This window comes from Protomyctophum bolini (assembly GCF_963924005.1).
Source record: "Protomyctophum bolini genome assembly, chromosome: 20".
NCBI classification, from domain to species: domain Eukaryota; kingdom Metazoa; phylum Chordata; class Actinopteri; order Myctophiformes; family Myctophidae; genus Protomyctophum; species Protomyctophum bolini.
Window position 1 is genome coordinate 8,975,302 of NC_137881.1, and position 20,672 is coordinate 8,995,973.

The 20,672-nt window shown below is 42.6% G+C and overlaps 1 protein-coding gene across 1 annotated transcript in view; it reads right to left on the reverse strand.

The window, feature by feature from the left end:
* LOC308335495 (zeta-sarcoglycan-like) overlaps positions 1 to 20,672 on the reverse strand; it is a 51,322-nt gene that overhangs the window by 15,730 nt on the left and 14,920 nt on the right. Inside the window, exons 2-5 of the mRNA XM_080792543.1 lie at positions 12,142 to 12,342; positions 7,276 to 7,377; positions 2,044 to 2,131; positions 520 to 639 (exon numbers count right to left, since the gene is read on the reverse strand). Coding sequence (XP_080648669.1) covers positions 520 to 639; positions 2,044 to 2,131; positions 7,276 to 7,377; positions 12,142 to 12,342 — 511 coding nt within the window. The remainder of the gene's footprint in view (positions 1 to 519; positions 640 to 2,043; positions 2,132 to 7,275; positions 7,378 to 12,141; positions 12,343 to 20,672) is intronic.

Sequence of the window (20,672 nt, forward strand, 5' to 3'; positions counted from 1 at the left end):
GGTAGGCCAATCAGAGGCAGGCGGGGCGTTACCATGTCTATCCTCGGACGTAGAAAGAAATCACGCGTGTGCAACCCATGCTACTCCTACCCGCCTATGAGCAATTGTTCTGGGCATAGAAGCCACCGAAGAAAATCCCACCACGTTTACAAACCCACCCAATCTACAAACCCACCACGTTTACTTTGGTTAACCCATTCTGACCTGAGATCAGATTCTAAAAATGTCTTCTACATCCTGACAGTTTTCTGAAAAAGCTATGTTTCTATGTCAGTGGTTCTTCGATTTTTCAATAGCTAAAGGATAACATCGATGCTAACACCAACAGGGGCCCGTTCCCGCCTAAAATGGGTTAAGTGATTTCACCACTAAACAGGAATGTGTGATTAATTCATGATAAATGAATGGGTAATTAATGAAGTTAATTTATTTAGTTAATTGAGCATATTTTGTATTTATAATATATAGATTTGCCTTAAGCCTCAGGTCTAAATCGTTAATTCCTTTTAGTGTTCATACCTGTAACGGTGAGCTTTTGTGTCTTGATGCTGACCTCCTCCTCGCTGGCAGAGAACAGCAGTCTGCCTTCCTCGCTGTGTATCTCCAGCTTCTGACAGTGGGCCTCCACTGACTCCAGACCTGTGGACGACAGATGGAAGTACAGCTTGAAATAATGGAGCCATCAGGACCACAAATCACATCCAAATGTCTCTATAAATACTGGAGGACCATTACTAGGACTCCAGCCAAGAGCCAACTTTGTTATAGCTCTAGAGTTATAGTTATTTGACCTGAACCAAAAATAAATATACTATACTTTCTGGCCATATATAAATTGCATACCAATTAATAAACATTAATAGATGCATATCAACATTAATAACACATATTTATTCCTGTTACATTTGGACAATATTGGAAAGAAATTAAATCGGTTAATTTGAGACTTCAACAGTTCATCGATACTTCACATCACACGATTGCAGTGGTAAAAGAGTGGTTGAAACTTCAGCATTTGCAGTTGCAGGAAGAGTTAGAATAGGTAAAGATAGATAGAGAAGAAAGGAACACTGAACAAATGACAGGAAGGCACAGTGTGTGCAAATTACATGCACGTTTTGTGAAATGGGCCACAGGCATGCGGGTTTTCGCTCGCTAAGGACAAAGACCCCACAAGCCCAGATCAGTTTCCACAATAGACAGAATTTAATTGGGACGGTTTTTCCGCTGGTGAAGAATATTAATTGTGTTTTGGGGTTTTCTTTCTTTTTTCTCTAAATTCAAGTGTCATTTAATCTATTTTGTGTTTTTTACTAATCAGCATGTGGAACACTTCATCTCTCCCACTAATCCACAGGCTTTTGTCTACTCCTCAGAGGAGCCACTGAGGAGCTTAATTATTCTCACCATGTTTCATTTCATCCAGAATGCAGGTTCTGCCTAATCAGGAACTAATTTTCAAGCGGAGGTCAAGCGTGACCAAAGAGTATCATATCACAAGTCCTGTTGAATAACCATCAATTCTCAACATATGCTGGCTAAAATCAATAGCTATTAGCCTAATGTTAATAAGTTGGTCATTTGCTTTCCAGTGGTCATTTATCATGTAAATTACTTGTAATTTGAACTGACTGATGGCTCAACTTGATAAGAAGAATCCATTGCCCTTTTGATTCAATGCTTCAAAGGTTAATGTTAAGAAAAACTACCCAGCATCTTGTCATGCGGAGAGAATGGCAATTCACAATGACTCAAAGATAAATAGTTGCTCTTATCTTGACAAAATATACTAAAATATGTAGGCCTACCTGCACTCATTTTAAGAAAGGGAATCGTGCTATTAAAGAGGATCCAGTTGAATTTAAACTGTTATTTTATAGTTTCTATACCCACCTTCAGCTACAAGACTGCAAAAAGTACAATTGCAAAGCAAGATACTTGGTGATTTTCTTATTTATTTTTTGTGATCAAACTCACATTGGAATTACATTCTCATATACAGACAATCAAATGATTTGATAAATGTGAATGTTGGGAACTCACCCACTGTAAGTTGGCCAGTGAGCTGGCCCTGGCTGTTTCGAGCATTCACTGTTACATTCTTTTCTGACCGCAAGACCAATGGGCTGTCCTAGGGGAAACATGGTGAAGGAGAGTGAATGAGGAAAAACATGGTGTACATAATCTATCTTGTGATATTTCCATCCATTTAACAAATTGTCACTGTTTAGAATCCACAAGTTCTGAATGATGCAGCTGCTCCCTCATTAGACAGCATTAAGAGGTGATGGAGCAATCAGTGTAAATGTATGACAGCTATAATTTCAATAAATAAATATGGTTATGACATCATGGCGTTGTAGACACTACGTGTAAGTGTGGGTTCTGCCATAGTAGAAAGGGCTGCGACTGCAAGCAGGTTTATGTATCAAACACTGATCCTTTTCTGCTTGCCGGAGCCGACTGCCGTAGCCGTCATTAGCTTGGCTAGGAGAACTGTGATTGTTGTTTTAGATGTTCTTAACGGTTTGGCGGTTTAGATGTTCTTTTTCATCGGTTTCTTTAGACTACTTGTATTAAAATGTTCTGTTGTGTGTGTGTGTGTGTGTGTGTGTGTGTGTGTGTGTGTGTGTGTGTGTGTGTGAAGCACACACACAAGGCCTATATAAAACTTACTGCACACTTACTGTAGATTAAGAGCTCATTCAACTTTGTGGAGGTCACACTGTTCATTCTCATTCCCTGCTTGTTGGCTCCACATATAAATGTGCATTATGAACAGAACTCCTTCAGAAAGTTGCTGTGGTGTGATAGAATTTCAAAAACTTTTGATTTGAGGTTATCACTTTAAAAGGGTGTACAGGTCTAAAACAGTGCCCTGCAGGGCCAAAGCAGCAAGCCCTCAACAGTTAAGGTCAAGTGCAGATCAAAGCCAGTGCACATAAATGGAGCGTGTTCTCGCTGCAGAGGGCCCCGTCAGGCTGAAAAATTACTATGGCTGAGGGAAGCCAACGCGCGCTGCCCTGCATGCAATGAGCAACATCATAGACAAAGGCAAGAGCACAGCAGACCAATTCCACAAAGTCTTTTTTAAAAGAAGGCAAACTTGTAAGCTGCTCCAATCTTTCTGCGAGAGTGTGTGCACGATGGCAGACTTCTTAAGTATACTTTTTAAGGCTGAATTATCTTCAGTTGAACCTTGTTTACATGAACTGCAAACACAGAGCTCACTAAATATCACATTCAGTGATTTTACTGTGCAATATAGAAAACATGCAATTATAAACCTTTCAGTTGTAAATGAAAAAAAATTTGTTTCCTTTTTTCCATGATTTTGTAACCCATTTTTCACTCTGTCCCAATTACCTAAACTAATCCTGGGCGTCACTCTCCTGCTGTCAACCTGGGGAGAGCCCCGAACTGAGCTCATGCTTCTTTGAGGAGTGAGCAGGCCGCTTCTTATCACCTGATAGGGGGAGTTTCCCCGGTAGGATTTAGCGCATGGAAGGAACGGCTGACCAGGGGCGGGGGGAGGCAGTACAGAGATCGGGATTACCGTATGTTTTTTGTGAGGGTACCATCCCTAGTGCAGAAGTTTCCAACCACTGGTACGTCTACCCAGGGACGTGCACACATGGATATCAAAGGGGGCTTCAGCCCCTGCCCTTCTGAAAAAACAACTGCCCTCTCCAGACCACGAATACAGCATTTACTATGGTGAAAGAAATGCAAACGCCCTCCTCTCCTTTCCATGCCATACCGGAAGGCAGCATTCTGGAGATTTTTATTCCCCGAAATCTCCTGAACTTGAACGCAGCATTTTGCATTGAACTAACTTGTTTCAAAAGCTATGTCGTATACCGCATCTCCAGTAGATAAAGAGTGCTGGGTTGCGCCCCGAAAATAGCTGATCTACAAGCGTTGTGAGCTTGTAGATCTGCTATTTTCGCTATTTTGGGCCAAAAGTGGCCTGTTATGGGATTTCATCCCCTGCCTCTCTAACACTCTCTGCACGTGCCTGCGTGTACCTGTGCTGGTACGCGGGACACGTCCCACTGGTACGGTACGTGAGAAGGGAATCTGTTGTGAAATTCTGTGAATATGATATAATAATATACCAGCGGGTAGAGGCCACTCAACTGTCTTCCATGTTTTGGTACGATGATGTGTGACCGCGACGCACACCCGCAACCCACCCCCAGTCATGCCAGTCCGCAAACATTTTATGTACTGGCAATCTGTCCGTGGTAATAGAAAGGTTGGGAACCCCTGCCCTAGTGACTAGTGAACACGGGGAGAACATGCAAACTCCACACAGAAAGGCCTGAAAGGCATGGGCACTGATTAAACAGGACAGTTTTGTACATGTCTACAAGCATTTATTTTAATTTGAATACCAGTCACCCTGGTGTTTCATTAACATAAACTACTCTACTACGGGGAAATTCTGCTATGGTTTGATCTAAATCAATTCAGAAACGAGGCTTAATTACTGACTAAATCACTAAATCATTAAAGGCTTAGTTGTGCATTCGCAGGACTTGGTCTTTGTTATTCTTATCTATACAAGCAGATTTGGCTGGCTGAAGGAGAGATTTAACTCGAATGAATCACACCTGCTTCCGATGCTATTTATAGACCATCTAATGGTCCAATCAAGAGACCACATACAGCTGGTAGAATGGCAGAGTATACAGTAAACACAGTCTAATACAAATAGCATTTGTTCTATGCCTCTCAATATTACATTGTTTTCAACAAAAATAAATTTCAACATTTTCAACCAAAATAGTCCCTGGCATTTACATTAAAACGTACATCATATAAACGCTTTTTAGAGAACAACCTATAGCACAAAAATAAACAAAAATAAAAAAACTTATCATAGATCATAATAGATGCTCTATCTCTGTTTCAGGTTAACATTTTTACTATTTCTGCAATACACTTTATACTTTATTACTCGGGGGAGGCTTAACAACAATACTTGCAATTAACTTTAACCACCAATGTTGTTGTTCATGCCAATAATATTATACTGACAATAAGCATGTTCAAAAGTATTGCCAGTGTATTATGAAAAACACAAAAATGTTGCGCGCACACTCGCTATGGGGGCCCTGCAAATATTACCGGCCTAGGGGCCCTCGTGGGGGTTAATCCGTCCCTGTCCATGATGATTAACAAGGAATGAATTGCCAGGTAAAATGTTATTGAATTTAAGGGGCAGGGAAGTTAAATAAGAATAACACTGAGACACTGCTCGGGTATTCATGGACTTGCGTTTCGGATTTGGATTTCAAGTTTCAAACTCAATAAGTTCCTGTGCGTGTGAAATGCACATCTTCTGACAGACTGACACACAACTGTATATACCGGTATGCACTGAACAGCAGTCTTGCTTGATCAGATTTGTTAGAAAACACCTTCATATTTATTGGCATTTCAATTTCTTACGCTGTCATAAACGCACCACTGTGTCCACTGCTCTTGCTGATAATGGCTTATTGATCAGTGGTAGTACAGTAGATATAATGGAAAACAGCACCGTCCATACAGTGATTTAATAAACTCCCAACGTCTCATTGGATAACCATAATCCCTGCTCCGTCAGTACTTGACATATTTCCTCAGGTGAGGAATATTGAACGTCCTGCGGAGATCTTTGTCCCGCAAATATCTCTGGAGCCAGCAGATAAGGGTGCCCTTGTTCTGCCTGTCTGTAAAGCAGCACAGTAAAATTGTCTGCAGTTGGTATTGCAGCACGCTTTAGCTCTGTAAAATATACACAGTGGAGAGGGAAATAAGGTGCTTTGCCTTATATATATATATGCAATAGCCCTGGGGCATATTTGCTGTTCTCGGAGTGCATCCACCGAATGTTATAATAAAATAAATGTTTAGCTTAAAACCATAACATTAAAGACTGAGTAGGACAATCTAACTTAGTTTCTCAATCTGGTGTAGCAAATTGGGGCCGCTATATCTAGCCACGGCTTCCATCGACAAAATCAAATCTACATAGTCAGGCTCCCCGTGCTTGAAATTGCTTTCTACACCATGCCTAATCACTGAAAAGGGGAATGAACCCGAGTGGGTGTGGTGCGTGTTGGAGAAGAAAGACATTTTGTACCAACTTTGCAACTGGAGCATTGTTGGTTAATCTACTGAACATCAAAGGGGAGAGATGGTGGGGGCGGGAAGGAGTGTAGGGGGAATTTATCGCGTGGGCTTGATTAGAAATCCAGCGGGGGACTTGTGGTCCTTCCAGTAATCGCCTGTAATCTCCGGTAGGGTTGTATGTATGTGGCCTCTGAGAAGCCGAGAGGCAGCCTATTACCCATCTCCCTCTGATGGCAGGCCCTGATAGGACACCGCTGGAGGACAGCAGGAAATGAGGGACGATAGGAGCAGCACCCAAGTCAGAGAGTGAGAGAGGGAGAGAGAGAGTGCAAGTGATCTTTCTAAGCTAGTTACCGTCCAGAAATGCAAGGCTATACACACAACAAAGTAACTTCACATCAGAGGGAGGCAGGGAGTTGGCCTTTGCTGTTCATGCATCGACCGTTACTTCCTCAACAAGGAACGGTCGATGCCTTCGGTAAGATCTTTTTCGATCCAAACTTTAAACACACGTTCCAGTCAATTGTATTAATTCCTACAGTTCAGCAGTGCTCTGCTTAAAGGATGATGATGAAACCCTCTGTTTCATTGACTAAACGCCCCATTAATTAAAAATCACACCCGTGTGAACTGAGTGGTGCAACTCCCCTCTCCTCCTCCCCCCCCCCCCCCTCCTCTCTCTCTCTCTCTCTCTCTCTCTCTCATTAGCAGACAACATTGCAGCACTGTCTCTCTCTGTTTCTGGCACAACAGCGCCCCTACTGGTACTCATAGACTAGTCATACTGGTGCTCATTATTATTAATTCTGACCCCTCCACGAAAAGGCCTCGTTGTCCTGACCTGTATACCTGTATACATTATGGATAAATAGTGTGGACTTAGACTGTTTTTCGTCTGTGGCATTAGAAAATACATGTAGTACAGTAGCTCTTACAAGCAAATTAAAGTTGGCAGATCTCACAGCGCATCATACATCAAATGTTTGACTATGTTCGCCAAATGTTCACCTTTTTCACCAAATGTTAACTATTAATTTACATGCCCATAATAATAATAGGCTTCACGTGATACAAAAAAAGTGCTTCAGTGACTGTGAAAGGACAAAATTGAATCATATAGGTTTAAGGGATGGGCTCATTTGAGAAACTTACCCCTCTGGAACGGATCTCCTTCATATATAGAGGCAGGAGAAACTCCGAGATTCCCTCCAGACGAATGCCTTCTTCGTTAAGTCGGAGGGTCCCCATGCCATCCTACAAGCAGAGTCATAAACGGGAATAAATGCTGTGGCTTGCTTCACTGCTGTATGCGCACAGTCTGGGCAAAGTATAGACAATTTGTTGACAAAAGTCTTTCTTTGGTTATAAACCTGTGACATTTTTTCTTTAAAATCATGGCAGGTCCAAGCAGCCATTACATCAATTAGGAATTGAGCGCAAATTACTGCAGACTGCCAGATATTACATATACACTATAATTTTACTATTGCTACACTGCAAACTCCTCAGCATTTTACAGGTAAATTTTGACATTCTCCGGATTAAATTAGCACAGAGGATTAGCACTTTCTGTTTACGAACTATTCTAATTTGGAGAAACAGATTCTGAAGTTGTACAGTATGTGATTGAGAACGTGCGTAATGACTGAGAGCAAACATTGTATTTTCCTGTGTGCTGAATTATTTCTGGGGAGTACTTTCTATGAATGTGTGCCTTCAGTACATGCGTGGTGGACAGGCAGTGCTGAATGCCAGGGCAGAGGTAGGACATCGCACCACAGTGACAGCAGACTGAGTGAATCCATGGCTAATGTGGCAGCTATGGATTTGATGCTGGGGGAAGAAGAACCCACTGAACACATTCACTCTGTGGGGAAAGAAAATCGAGTGCATGTGTTTGGTCCGACGGAGCATCGATACGATCGACAACCTACCTCATCAAACCCTCACCCTAACCCTAACCTCCCCCGGGGCAGCACACCTAAACCTATAACCCCAACCCTCTCCCGACCCCCAGCTCAGACCCTCACCCTAACCCTAACCTCCCCCGGGGCAGCACACCTAAACCTATAACCCCAACCCTCTCCCGACCCCCAGCTCAGACCCTCACCCTAACCCTAACCTCCCCCGGGGCAGCACACCTAAACCTATAACCCCAACCCTCTCCCTAACCCTAACCTCCCCCGGGGCAGCACACCTAAACCTATAACCCCAACCCTCTCCCTAACCCTAACCTCCCCCGGGGCAGCACACCTAAACCTATAACCCCAACCCTCTCCCTAACCCTAACCTCCCCCGGGGCAGCACACCTAAACCTATAACCCCAACCCTCTCCCGACCCCCAGCTCAGACCCTCACCCTAACCCTAACCTCCCCCGGGGCAGCACACTTAAACCTATAACCCCAACCCTCTCCCGACCCCCAGCGCACCTCAGACCAATGCTCCCTCGGATCATAGTATGCCTCCCAAGAAGATCATAAAGTCCCACTTCCTTGTTTTAGCGGTGTATGTTTTAAATAGGCACATACTGCTGATACGCAGTGGTGGAAAGTAACTAAGTTAAGTACATTTTCTTAAGTAGGCCTACTGTACGTAAGTACAATTTTGAGGTATTCAAACTTTCTTGAGTATTTCCAATACTTTTACTTCTACTCCACTACATCTTGGTTCCGAATATTGTACTTTTACTCTGCTGCATTTATTTGACTGTAATTACTACGGTAGTTATTTTGTAGATTATTATATTATTATTTTTACAAAACATATGGGGCAGCCCGTGCCCTATACACAGACAATGATTGGGGACATTGCATTACTACACCTGTTTCCAATTAATTATCAATCAGCCGGCCTGGCGGGTCAAGTTGTAAATTGTATGTTCTATTACTGATACTGTGAAATGCATTGCTGAAGTACAGTATACTACTACTCATGGTTTTAAATGTATTTATTGATTTGAAGTTTAATTTATGTGAGTCACCTCTGCAGTGGCACACTGTTGAGTGGGAAGGTGCCAAGTGCTGCAGAGGAGGAGGGGTGTTTGATTCTAGAGAAACCTTATTTAAAACGAAACTATAGTGTGTGTGTATGAATGGACGTCCGGAATTTCATGTTTAGGTTAATGGTAAAAACCGAAAAACCTTCAGTAAAGGTGTGTTAACTCATTGGCCTTTTGTTTGCTTGTGGTGAGTTAATTGAATTGCTGTGATGTGGTTTGGTACGTCTCACTCCTATAAAAGGGAGACTGCAGCTGATATGTGGGAGTTGAGTTAGACCTTGGTTGACACACAGGTAACAGCATAAGTGAGAGCTGCCAGGGCCCTTTGGAAAGTAAGGGTATGGCCTGTTACAGCTTCTCGTTGTTTTAAGTGTTGTTCAGTAGTGTTGTCTTCAAGTGTGTTTGTACAACTGTTATTTTGACCAAGTCTTATTTTTCGTCTTTGCTTTTGCCGAGGCTGCACTGTACTATAATCTGCACTGGTCTGGACTGGAAAGGTGAATAGAACCCCTAAAATGGCATTCTTGGACTCTTCTGTCTTTTTGGAGCCTTGGCCGGTCGGCCAACTTCACAATATTATTACAAAACATTTTGAGTTATTCTATATTACAGTATTGATACTTTTCCTTTAAAAAATTGTGAGTACTTTTTCCACCATTGCTGATACGGCATGTGTGTGTGTGTGTGTGTGTGTGTGTGTGTGTGTGTGTCACGTGTGTGTGTCGATACGGGGGAGAATTGATTAGAATGAAAAGAGCTACTGAGAATTTAAAGTCAAACCAAGGGGAGACCAGCAGCTACATCTATTCTGGTTAGACTGAGAAGCAGTGACAGGCAATCACACTTGCATCCCTCGTCCCACATAATCATCCTACCATGCATACCATCCTATTTTCCTCTCATGCAGCCAGGTATGCTTGGAAACATTATGGAACTCTACAAAACTCGTCAAAAAAGATTGACAACAGAAAATGTTGTAACCTTCTTTTTCACCCTTCTTTTTTTTTTAAAGAAGGCAAGAGCAAGACAATAGTATTTGTACGGGCTCACGCACCATGGCATTAATGCACGACTATGCATTGCAAATGGAGAGCACGTCATATTCATTCCAGTGCAGTGGGTGATTGTCAAACGTATTATAATTCTCATGGCCGGTGGATGTGAGAGATATGCGTTTGGCAGAAGTTTTTATTGAGTGCCGGTCCTGAGGGATGGCAAGTATAGTGAAGTACATTTTCTGGAGCGACACCAGCCACACTGATAAGGTCTTTACTCCAGGACACAGATTGATGGGAGACGAGGCAAGCGGAGGAGTGATAAAGATAGTCCCGGGTGCACATCTGTCACTGAGGGGGGATGCTGCCATCAGAGTTTGTTGACAAAATGGTAGATTGTGTGCATTGTCCCTGAAAATGTCACTCGGCGTGGCAGTGCCTCCATGGTGTCTGCTGCCTGCTTTGGCTCCTCTCTCTTGAGGCTGAACACATTTTTTGCGTCAGCCCGTTCCACGTGCCTGTGCTTTTACCGTTCTGTATCGAATCCAAATGCAGGAGGAAAAGAAAGCGTGGGTGAAGCTACTTACTTTAACGGTTTTAGATTAGCTGGCATGGATGCAATTCTTCATATCAGGCTTTGTATTATATATACTGTATATATTATAATTGGAAATCCATACATGACCTATATACAGTATATTGCATGTAGTATCTAAAATTTGCATTGTTGACATAGGCTACTGTTGCTCAACCTTGTGAAATAAACCCATGCGCTGTGTATATTCTGCAGTCCTTTGATGTGTTGAAACTTTAAAGGGTGAGAGAGGAAAAAAAAGCTTTGTTTGGCTCATTTTGATTTCTTCTCTTTTTGATGTTTAATCCATTTTGCCCTGTTATCGAGATATATGAAATCCACATTGCACTGTTTTGAACGGATTAAAGATCAATTTTAAAAGGCAATCTTTTGCTCATGGTCCATTAATGCTTTTTCAACTGAATCGTTTTTCTTTATTTTCTTTTCTTATTTTGTTGGCCGAGTGTTTATTATTGTGCTAAGAGGGATTTACATGCAATTCAAGAATCCTTCTTAGAGTTTGATTTAATTGGATTGGATTTAAACACATTAGTGCCATTAGTATCACCACCACATAACTGCAGAAGATCACCCACAGTTTTGTAACACAGATATGAAAGGCACAGAGCAATAGAAAACTTAAAGGTTGCAACTGATTAAGTATTAAGAAGCAACTAGTCACATATCTAGATTCTAGGCCAAACTAAATAAGAGATTGGTGAGAAAGGGAAAGGGAACCCTGGCGGGTATTGACATTTGACACCAGTAATAGTCCACTAACCGTAATCGACTGTCTGCAAGAAATGTTCACAGTGAAATGCATTACAGAAACACAACATGCCCATATCGACCCAATCATCGTGACATCACTACAAGCAAAACTTGATTGTGTAGATAACGCCGGCAGCGTCGCATTGCTTATTGTTATTGACAATTAGAAATATATTATTTTGCTCGGCCGGGGTTTCCTCGTGATAAATGCACGGGCCCCACCTGCATTCTCAGCTCTCACCAGTAGGTGCGCAGCGCTTCAACGCTGCATAGCCAGCCTTACTGGGGGGCGTGGTCTATGGACCATGATGCAGACCGTGGCCATCTTACCATATCAGTTAATGGCAAGGTTCTAACGAGGTGCAACTTCCCATTGGCAGCCCATTCATCCAAACAGAAAGTCCTATCTGATTGTATTACACAACGTCAAACTCACCAACATTGCAGCTGTATAGCCTACGGAAACTTGAATTATTCTCTGTTTATCCTCAAAGTGTTTGTTAAAATCCACTGTGTTGCAAGTTTGGAAGTGCTCGTTACATATCACTCAACTGCCCTGCCCTGTTTTTGAATTTGCAGATAATGCAGAAGAGGCAGCAGGACCTGGCTTTACTGAAAACGAGTGCTTCCAAACTCCAATGGAAAGATGGCCGCGGTCTGCAAAATGGTCAATACTCACCACTGTGAAGTTCATGACCTTTATGATCCAGACGGTGAGGGCCAGGTTGACGATCATGATGACCAGCAGCAGAAGCAAGAAGAAGTAGAAGCATCTCTTCCGCCAGCCGTACAGACCCACCTGGTGGACTCCGCCGGCGCCACAGCCCGGCGGCTGAAGGTGGAGGGACTGGGACGCCAGCATGTACTGCTCCTGGGTCATCTGGAACAGAGGTATGGGCATAACTGTGACCATGCAGACTATAGGGCCACTTATATTATACTCATACAGACACTCCTGAGGGGCCACATTGCATATTACGGTCGTAGCAAAAAATAGCCGATCTACATCATATTAATCATCATCATAATTGAAATTGTCAAAAGATATTTGAAAACCGCAAAGAAAGGGGTATTTATGAAATACATTAGGCCTATATAATCTTATAAAATATTCAAATATTATTTTACACAGAATCAAATGTTCTATGGTCATGATTCGCCAGGAGCCTGCGGATGGTTTGGTTCCATATGAAAAAGAAAACGTATAAATAGTAGCATATAGTAGTATAAATAGGATCTCTATGGGAAAAAATTATGGGTTTTCTATCACGAAACCACACCACAAAATGCTATGCCCTCATGTTGCTCCCCTTATAGGGGCCTATTTTGAGGAAACGGGTGAACCAGCATGAAGCGCAGGGTGGAGTATGGGGCGATGGACTTTTGGTATTTTATGGATTGATGAGTACCAGCAGTGAAGTGGGAAGGCGGGTTGGATTAGGCTGAATATATTATCAGTGGCTGTGTTGCAAGTGGACTCAGTCATAACCAAAGGGTCAAGGTTAGCTGGAGAACAGTGCGCTGTAGTGCAACGACACGCTGGTAAATTCTACAGAGTCATGCCCTAGAATCTAATTTCACCCACACCGATGTTTCTGCAGGAGGTGCCGAGAAATCAACTCTACAGCACCTCAAACAGGCCAGCAACAGCAGATGTAAATGAACAAAAAAATTGTTTTTCAAAAGTCGAGCTCCCGGTGGCACTATAAAAGGCAGATCCATTGGGCAGAGGTTCGTCTTTGGCATCCTAGGAGTGTGTGTGCAAAGTTTGCCATTGACCGGGTTAACGGTGCATGCCGGAGATTAGCTGGAGATTAGCTGGTAACGGACGGACGGACGGAGTGCAAAACATTTTCTCTCCCCATGCCTTCGGCCTGGTGAAGACAATCATATACGGTAATAAATATATTAACCTTTATTGAGAACGGATATCCCCTTGAGACGCATCATCTCGTTTTCGATAATGCAATTAATATGTCCTATAGAAGCATTGCTCAGTGTAAGAAATGGTTCGATTTCTGGCGATGAGTCAAACGGAACCTGACATTACTGTATGTGTGATGATAATCTATATGGAGAAATGGTTTATTCCTTTGATATTCTGGTTGCACACTTGTGTCAAACCAAACTGTTGTGTGTCATGTCATGACGCATGACAGGTTTGTGTGATATAGATAGAAAGGGAACGTTGACGTCACACGTCAAAGTAATAGCTGGAAACCTCACAAGATGATGCCACCTGTCACTTGGTTATTATTTTTAATTCATTATCAAAAATGTTTGAAAGCACTAATAGTCACCCTACTTTCGTTACAATATTGAGGTATTTCATCAAACGTATTGTGATAATTTATTGTGTCCATATCACTATTTACTACTAATGTAAGATTGACCTCATTTATTACTTCCTGGTCAAATACCTGGTCAAATGTACACTGGCACTATACACACACTTTGAATTGAACAGATAGCAGAGTAATCCATCAAGCTCTGCACCCAACAGACAAGGTTATCTGGGTGACTTGATTTTATTAACACAGTCACCGCCACATCAGAGTTTCCATCTCAACAAAAGGTGTCTTCCCTACCGACGCAGGAAATAAGAATCATCAGTCATGATTCGCCGGCGACATGTTAGTGATCAATCATGGGAGCGATTGATCGCAACGAGCTGCACGGGGGAGACCAGAAACAAAACTACCGCTGAGAACCGACGCGCCAAAAGGTCTAGTTAAAGGTTGAAGGTATTTGCTCTTCCTTGTTATATCCGACATCTCCAGGCGACGTTACAAGAGTCACTAAATGGGCAGACGCCTTTTAAAAACGATGCCGTTTTAACAGCACGAGAAAGCGCCTTGACATTTCTGAATGTCACATTTCATGTATTAATTAACAGCCAAATAACCAGGCGCCACGGCTTTGTTTTCAATGTTAATTAAATGTCGACATTATTGAACCAGATATATATGTCCACAAAAACTGTCACCATGACATGACTGACAGCTTACTGCAGCATAGCCAACAATGACGTCACATGAATCTTGACCATCAGCCTTTGAAAGAGATACAAATGATTTCACATTGTGTAATCTTGTAGAACAAGCTCACATGCTATTTGGCATGTGAATATAGGGAAGAAGAGCGACTCCAAGGGCAAAAGGTTGAGAACCACAGATCTGTAGAAGCCCAATTTCACACAAAAAACAACTCGCCAACATTGCAGCTGTACGGAAAGCTTGAATTATCCTCTTTCAATCTGTGAAGTTTTTGTTTCGTGTCAGAGTTTGGGAGTGCTCTTTGGATATCACTCAACAGCCCTGCGTACCACCTGTTTTGAATTTACACATAATGCAGGAGCCAGCATCAGGAGGTTGCTTTACTAAAAACGAGTGCTTCCAAACTCCAATACTTCACTTGCAAGGAATATCGTCAATGGACAATGAATTGCCAGTTTTGAGTGTTTGTGCAAACACGAACATTTGTGATTGGCCGGAATGAGCTGATGATGTATGATGATAAGAGTGCCCCTCACTTCACACTGGTGTGATTTTTAGTTTTTTCATGCAACTCAGTCGAAAGTCTCAGAAGTCTGAGATATGAAGCCACAATAGAAATACAAAACTGAGCTGTGCGGTACATTCTGAATTGCGAGCACAAAAAAAAGCAATGCCAGAATTATTTTTGTTTAATTGAGACGCAAAAATCGGCTTCCAAAGTAAGTTGAATTAATAATCAGTAATCAGTGACTGAGAAAGTATAGGCCTACAGTGATCACTTGAGTTCTCAGATCCTCTTCCCAGCTTACAGCAAATCATGTCAACTAGACGGGAATAACTTGGCCATGGGCATGGCCAGATCTGAACTCATGTCAGTGCACAGCGTGATTTATTCTAACCTTCATAGTACGTTCTTTTCCCATATGAAATTTAAATTTCATGTTCTAAACAAATTAAAGCGCTTTGTCTACTGTCTTCCACTGTGTTGTTCCAAGTGTTGATGTAAAAAGGAGGTCAAGGCTGGGACAGTGTGTCAGGTCGACTATACACTCCAGTCCTTGAAAGAGTTCAGAACCTCCTACCAGACACAGGCTCTGATCTGAGATCAGAGGGGCTGATGACTGTCAGGTGTGGTCAGCCAGGCGAGCGTCAGCAGATGCTGTTCTCCAGTCATTCGTAACCAACGTTTGACAGGGTGTAACTAAGCATCACAGGCTGCAAGGCTATGAATCTTGTGGATGAATTTATACCCGGACAGGCTGTCCTTCTACACTTTCAGTGGCTCAGATCTGAGAACTGCAAGGTTCCCTCTGTCTTAAGTCAGACACCATAGCCCAAAAAAGTACATTATACACAGAAGGTGGGGTCCAGAGAGGCGTCCCACCCTGGAGAATAGACTTTCAACAACCCAAAACAGCCTTTGTTTTTCAGAGAGTAGTGAAGTAGTTTTGTTTATTTTTACTATGAATTTTCTGTCCATGTGCAGCAGAGGAGCGCCCGTTCTATCCCCATGAGTTGGCAATGTATTTTCTGTTTTCCTCAAAGGAATGGTCAATTAAGTATTCGAGTCCCTGTTCTGGGACAATCATTCTGCAAAAAAAGCAGATCTACAAGCTTACAACGCATCGCAATGTGGTGATGATATTTTGTGTATAGAGCAAAAAAGGAGGGGGCCTATAGTAGGACCCCTGGGGGACTCTGGTATAAGTATATGGGGTTAAGACGGTTAATAATCATGCTCTTATAACTCTATTCAGAGTCCATACCCTACATGCTATGTTCCTACTTAGCATGTCATTAGCATAGAGCAGCGAACGTTTGGAGAAGGAGAGACCCTTGCTGGTTCAAGAGTTTTATTTTAGATAAGACTCATAGCAACGTTTCAGCCTTCTTCAGGCATGAAAAGCCGAAACTGTTGAACCAGCAAGGGGCGGTGTGCAGGTCTCTCCTCCTTTTCCAAACGTTTGCTGCTCTGCCAGGACCTATACGATACGCACCTGCTGTAAAATTAAACCGGGTGTGCGGAAGTCATCTCTCTAATTAGCATAGAGCACCAATGCCAGCTTATTAGCTTGTCTATTTTCCTAACAGGCCCTCATTAACAGTGGCAGAGCAAGGACCTCTTAGCAGACTTAGCTTAGTGAGTTCTAAATTATCTTCCTTAACAAGCTTAACTCGTTAAATTCTGAGGGTATCTCAATAAATGTAGCGTAGTGTAATGTGAAACAACTGCTGGTGAGTTAGACATTACTAGTCATTACAAAAGTCTACATGCACTTGATTAGGCAAAATAATGGCAAAATAATATACAAGACAGGCCAGGTGGCAAACAGAAGCAGATGCTGCTTCTAGGGAGGAAAGAGAGAGTGAGATGCTGGATGGACTAGGAGAGCTATAGACGAATCCAGGGAGGGGTTCCCTGGGCGCGGCCATCCGTGTGACGTGAGGGGCGCAGGGCGCTAATATATTAAAGTCTAACTCACGTTGATTAGGTGATGTAATGGTGATGTAAAACAAACGGTGCCAACACAAACATTAAATTCTCTTTATTGTTAATGGAATTTCATGTTTGTGTTAGGGACAAGACATTTTCCCTTCATTGTCAATGGTGTTTTTAAAACGAACATTGAACTAAAAACAAACCTGCGGCACACTGCCAGACTGGATTACTAGCCAAGGTGCCTAGACCACTGAGCCTTGGCCCAGGCCATACATGATATTTTCTAATTAGATTCATAAATGGACAACCAGCTATGGAACAATGTCAACATACTATTGTGTATTACTGTACGAGCGCATGCAGTCAACTAAGACTTCCACATGCCTACAGTACTTCTCTTACTACTACAGACTACAGAGCTTAATATATTCTAAGGGGGGGGGGGGGGGGGGGGGGTGTTTCCTTGGAATGACAGTTCGGGTCATGTCTGCTGGTGCTGGCAGATGCCTCACAAATGGCTGTTGTGACTTTGCAGCAAATACAAATGACCCATATCGCTAGCTTAGAAATGTCACTGATTCCAATTAAGCCACAGATGCAGCTGAGGGACACGAGTATTATGAGAGGTGGGTGCGAGTGATTTAGGACCAGTTAAGCTAAGGCAAAGTGAGAGGCAATTAACCCATTCTGACCGGGAACCCATTATGGTGTTAGCATCATGTTATGCTTTAGCTATTGAAAAATAGCAGATCTACAAGCTCATATCGCGCCACCGAGTGGCGCGATACGAGCTTGTAGGTCTGCTATTTTTGAAAAATTCGAAGAACGACTGACATTTTTAGAATCTGATCTCAGGTCAGAATGGGTTCATCAGACCAGTGTGTGTCCCGTGGAAACCTCGTATGAATCTGATCTCAGGTCAGAATGGGTTAAGTGAATGCAATCAGATAGGACTTTTCTGTTTGGGCCAGAAAGTGTATATATTTTCTCAGTAGGCGTTCACATAGATATATACTGTATATAAAGGCTATATTGCTCAAGGCGGAGTCTCTGACGTAGTTCACCCGGTGGCCATCTTGCTTCAGGGCTTGAATCAGTACAGTATGTATATGGATGGCAGCTCAAACAAAAACAGTCATAACTCGCTCAAATCTTGAAGGATTTACAAACGGGTTGGTTTATTACAAACGTCATCAACGTGGCTATGATTCAGGACGCTTATCTGCTTAATTTCGCTTAAAATCGGTTGAAAATTGAGCAAGTTGTGGTTATTTAAAAGTACATGCCCCGTAGACACAATGTTATGGTTATTTAAAAGTACATGCCCCATGCACACAATGTTATGGTTATTTAAAAGTACATGCCCCATAGAGACAATGTTATGCTGCCCCGAAGTAAGATGGCCGCCACGTAGCAACGTCGCTCTCCATTGGCCAGAGTGCGGGTGAGCCATCTAGCTTTCTTATATATATATCTATGGGCGTTCATGCATAACTTCCAGGTTTGATGATGATGCCACACGCATACCCTACCCTCTATTGTATAGGCTACTGTATCTGTTAATGTGATTATGCTCTAGCTTCACTCTGGAAAGTTTGCTATACAGTGTAGTGGCATCTGGCAAACTGTCCAGTGCTAAGCTAGAGCATATAATCACATAATGTGGGGTCCAGGGACCCCCAGGGGTCCTTGAGGAGTTAGAGGTCTTTTAACGCCATTTGTACTCGCAGAGTTAAAATGACACAGAGGACTTTACTGTGTAGATTTGGGTCCCAGAGATAAACATCGCATCAAGCTTGGGGTCCTTGAAATTAAAACGTTTGAGAACCAGTGTACTAATACAAAGGTTAACATTACCACAAAATGACACACTGAAGTCTGAAGAGTACTGACTGCGAAAGCACCCAACGTGAGGGCCTCTTTTCAATAGATACTTGTAATTTGAGAGACACTCATGAGTTAACACAATTGTATATAACTCTTAAGGAAAAATAAATGGCATGAGACAAAAGTTTTAGCTTTATACAGTTGTGCCAGAATCCAGAACAGGTCTATTTTCAAACCACTGTTGCTAGGGGAAACTTCAGCACTTCAAATTTCTATGGCAACCCACTGTTCCCAGCGCTGGTGGTTCCTATGATTTCTTTGCAGAGTTTTGATGCATAATATAACTCCGGCTGAGTCACGCCTCCTGACGCTTGACTATTCACACAGTACTAAAAGGAAAAGTATGCCAGAAGGGCAGTCATTTTGTCAAACTGACATTTCAGCAAAGTGGCCACAGCTGACTCTCACAAACATCCCCTGTGTATACTGAACAAGACAGCAGGGACGTGCACACATAGACATCAAAGGGGCCTTCAGCCCCTGCCCTTTTACCCGTCTGTAAAACAACTGCCCTTTCCAGACCACAAATGCAGCATTTACTATGGTGAAAGAAATGCAAATGCCACACTCCTTTCCATGGCATGCCGGAAGTCTCCTGAACCTGAACACAGTATTTTGCGTTGAACAAATTTGTTTAGAAGTCCATGTCGTACACCGCATCTCCACTAGCTTAAGAGTGCTGGGTTGCGCCCCGGAAATAGCCGATGTACAAGCTCTCAACGTTGTGAGCTTGTAGATCTGCTATTTTCGGTGTTTTTGTCAAAGTGCCCTCTTAACGGGATTCCAGCCACTGTCCCTCTAACGTTCTCTGCACGTCCCTGCAAGACAGCAAGACAAGTCAGCAACAGTTTTGCTTTGCACTTTTCTTTTTGCTTTGCTGGCTGAGCCCTATGGAAACCAGTGAACAGCTGGTTGATCCAGTCAATATAATATTATGCAACTAATGTCTGCCACAAATGTATGTCACTCGATAAAAAAAAACTGATTTTCAAACTGAATAACGTGATGGGCCATATATTCTTTTAGTTGAAAATCTGTTTCTTTCCAGAGTCAAACAAAACAGAAACTGTGTAGTCAAACAAGGAATAAGTCAACAGGTGAAAACCAGATAACCGTATGCAGCAAATCAAAACAAAAACATTATATGTCTCTGTGCTATACTGTAATTATCCTGTGTCTGCCAATTTCAATCAAAAAAGGCATGCTAGGAGAGCCAAGTTGAAACTCTCGTCAAAGCTACGGATGTTTTATCTCCTGCCAGCCAAGTTCTGATTACATGCAAATTATATTTAGAAGCCCAACACCTTTACATGTAATACGCATTCTTTCAAATAGCAAAAGGCCATCTTCTATGAGTATCTTTCACACCTATACACGACAGAACATTCATTGAAACAAAAAAAAACACTAAACGAGTACCGGTATATTTTTCCTTTTCACATGGGGCATCATCTGTGTTGCTTTAGGGTGGGGGTGGCGGTGCCTCGGCTGCTTTGACGTACAGTACAGTAAACTACAGCTGGAGCCAGCCAAAGCGTTGCAATTACCCAGCAGTCCCTTCCCAGCATGCCTCATCTTCGCCAATTAGTGTTGTTTTATTCCACATGCTGTTTTTGATCAAACAGCGACATGCTGCAGAGGTGGCAAAATGTTGCTGAGAAACGTCCCATAATGAAAGAAAATGAGACGTTGTTAATGTCTGATTATGTTAATCAGCAGAACTGGCTGCCTGGCCGGGCGCTCGCTCCTGCACGCCACTTGGTGTAACAGTCGTCCTATGAGGGCCCGCATCCTCAACTGGAGGTAGAGAAACATATCAGACCCACTGATGATAGCTACACACTCTCAATTCACCTCCAATCTGCCTTCCCTCTATAGCACTATAGC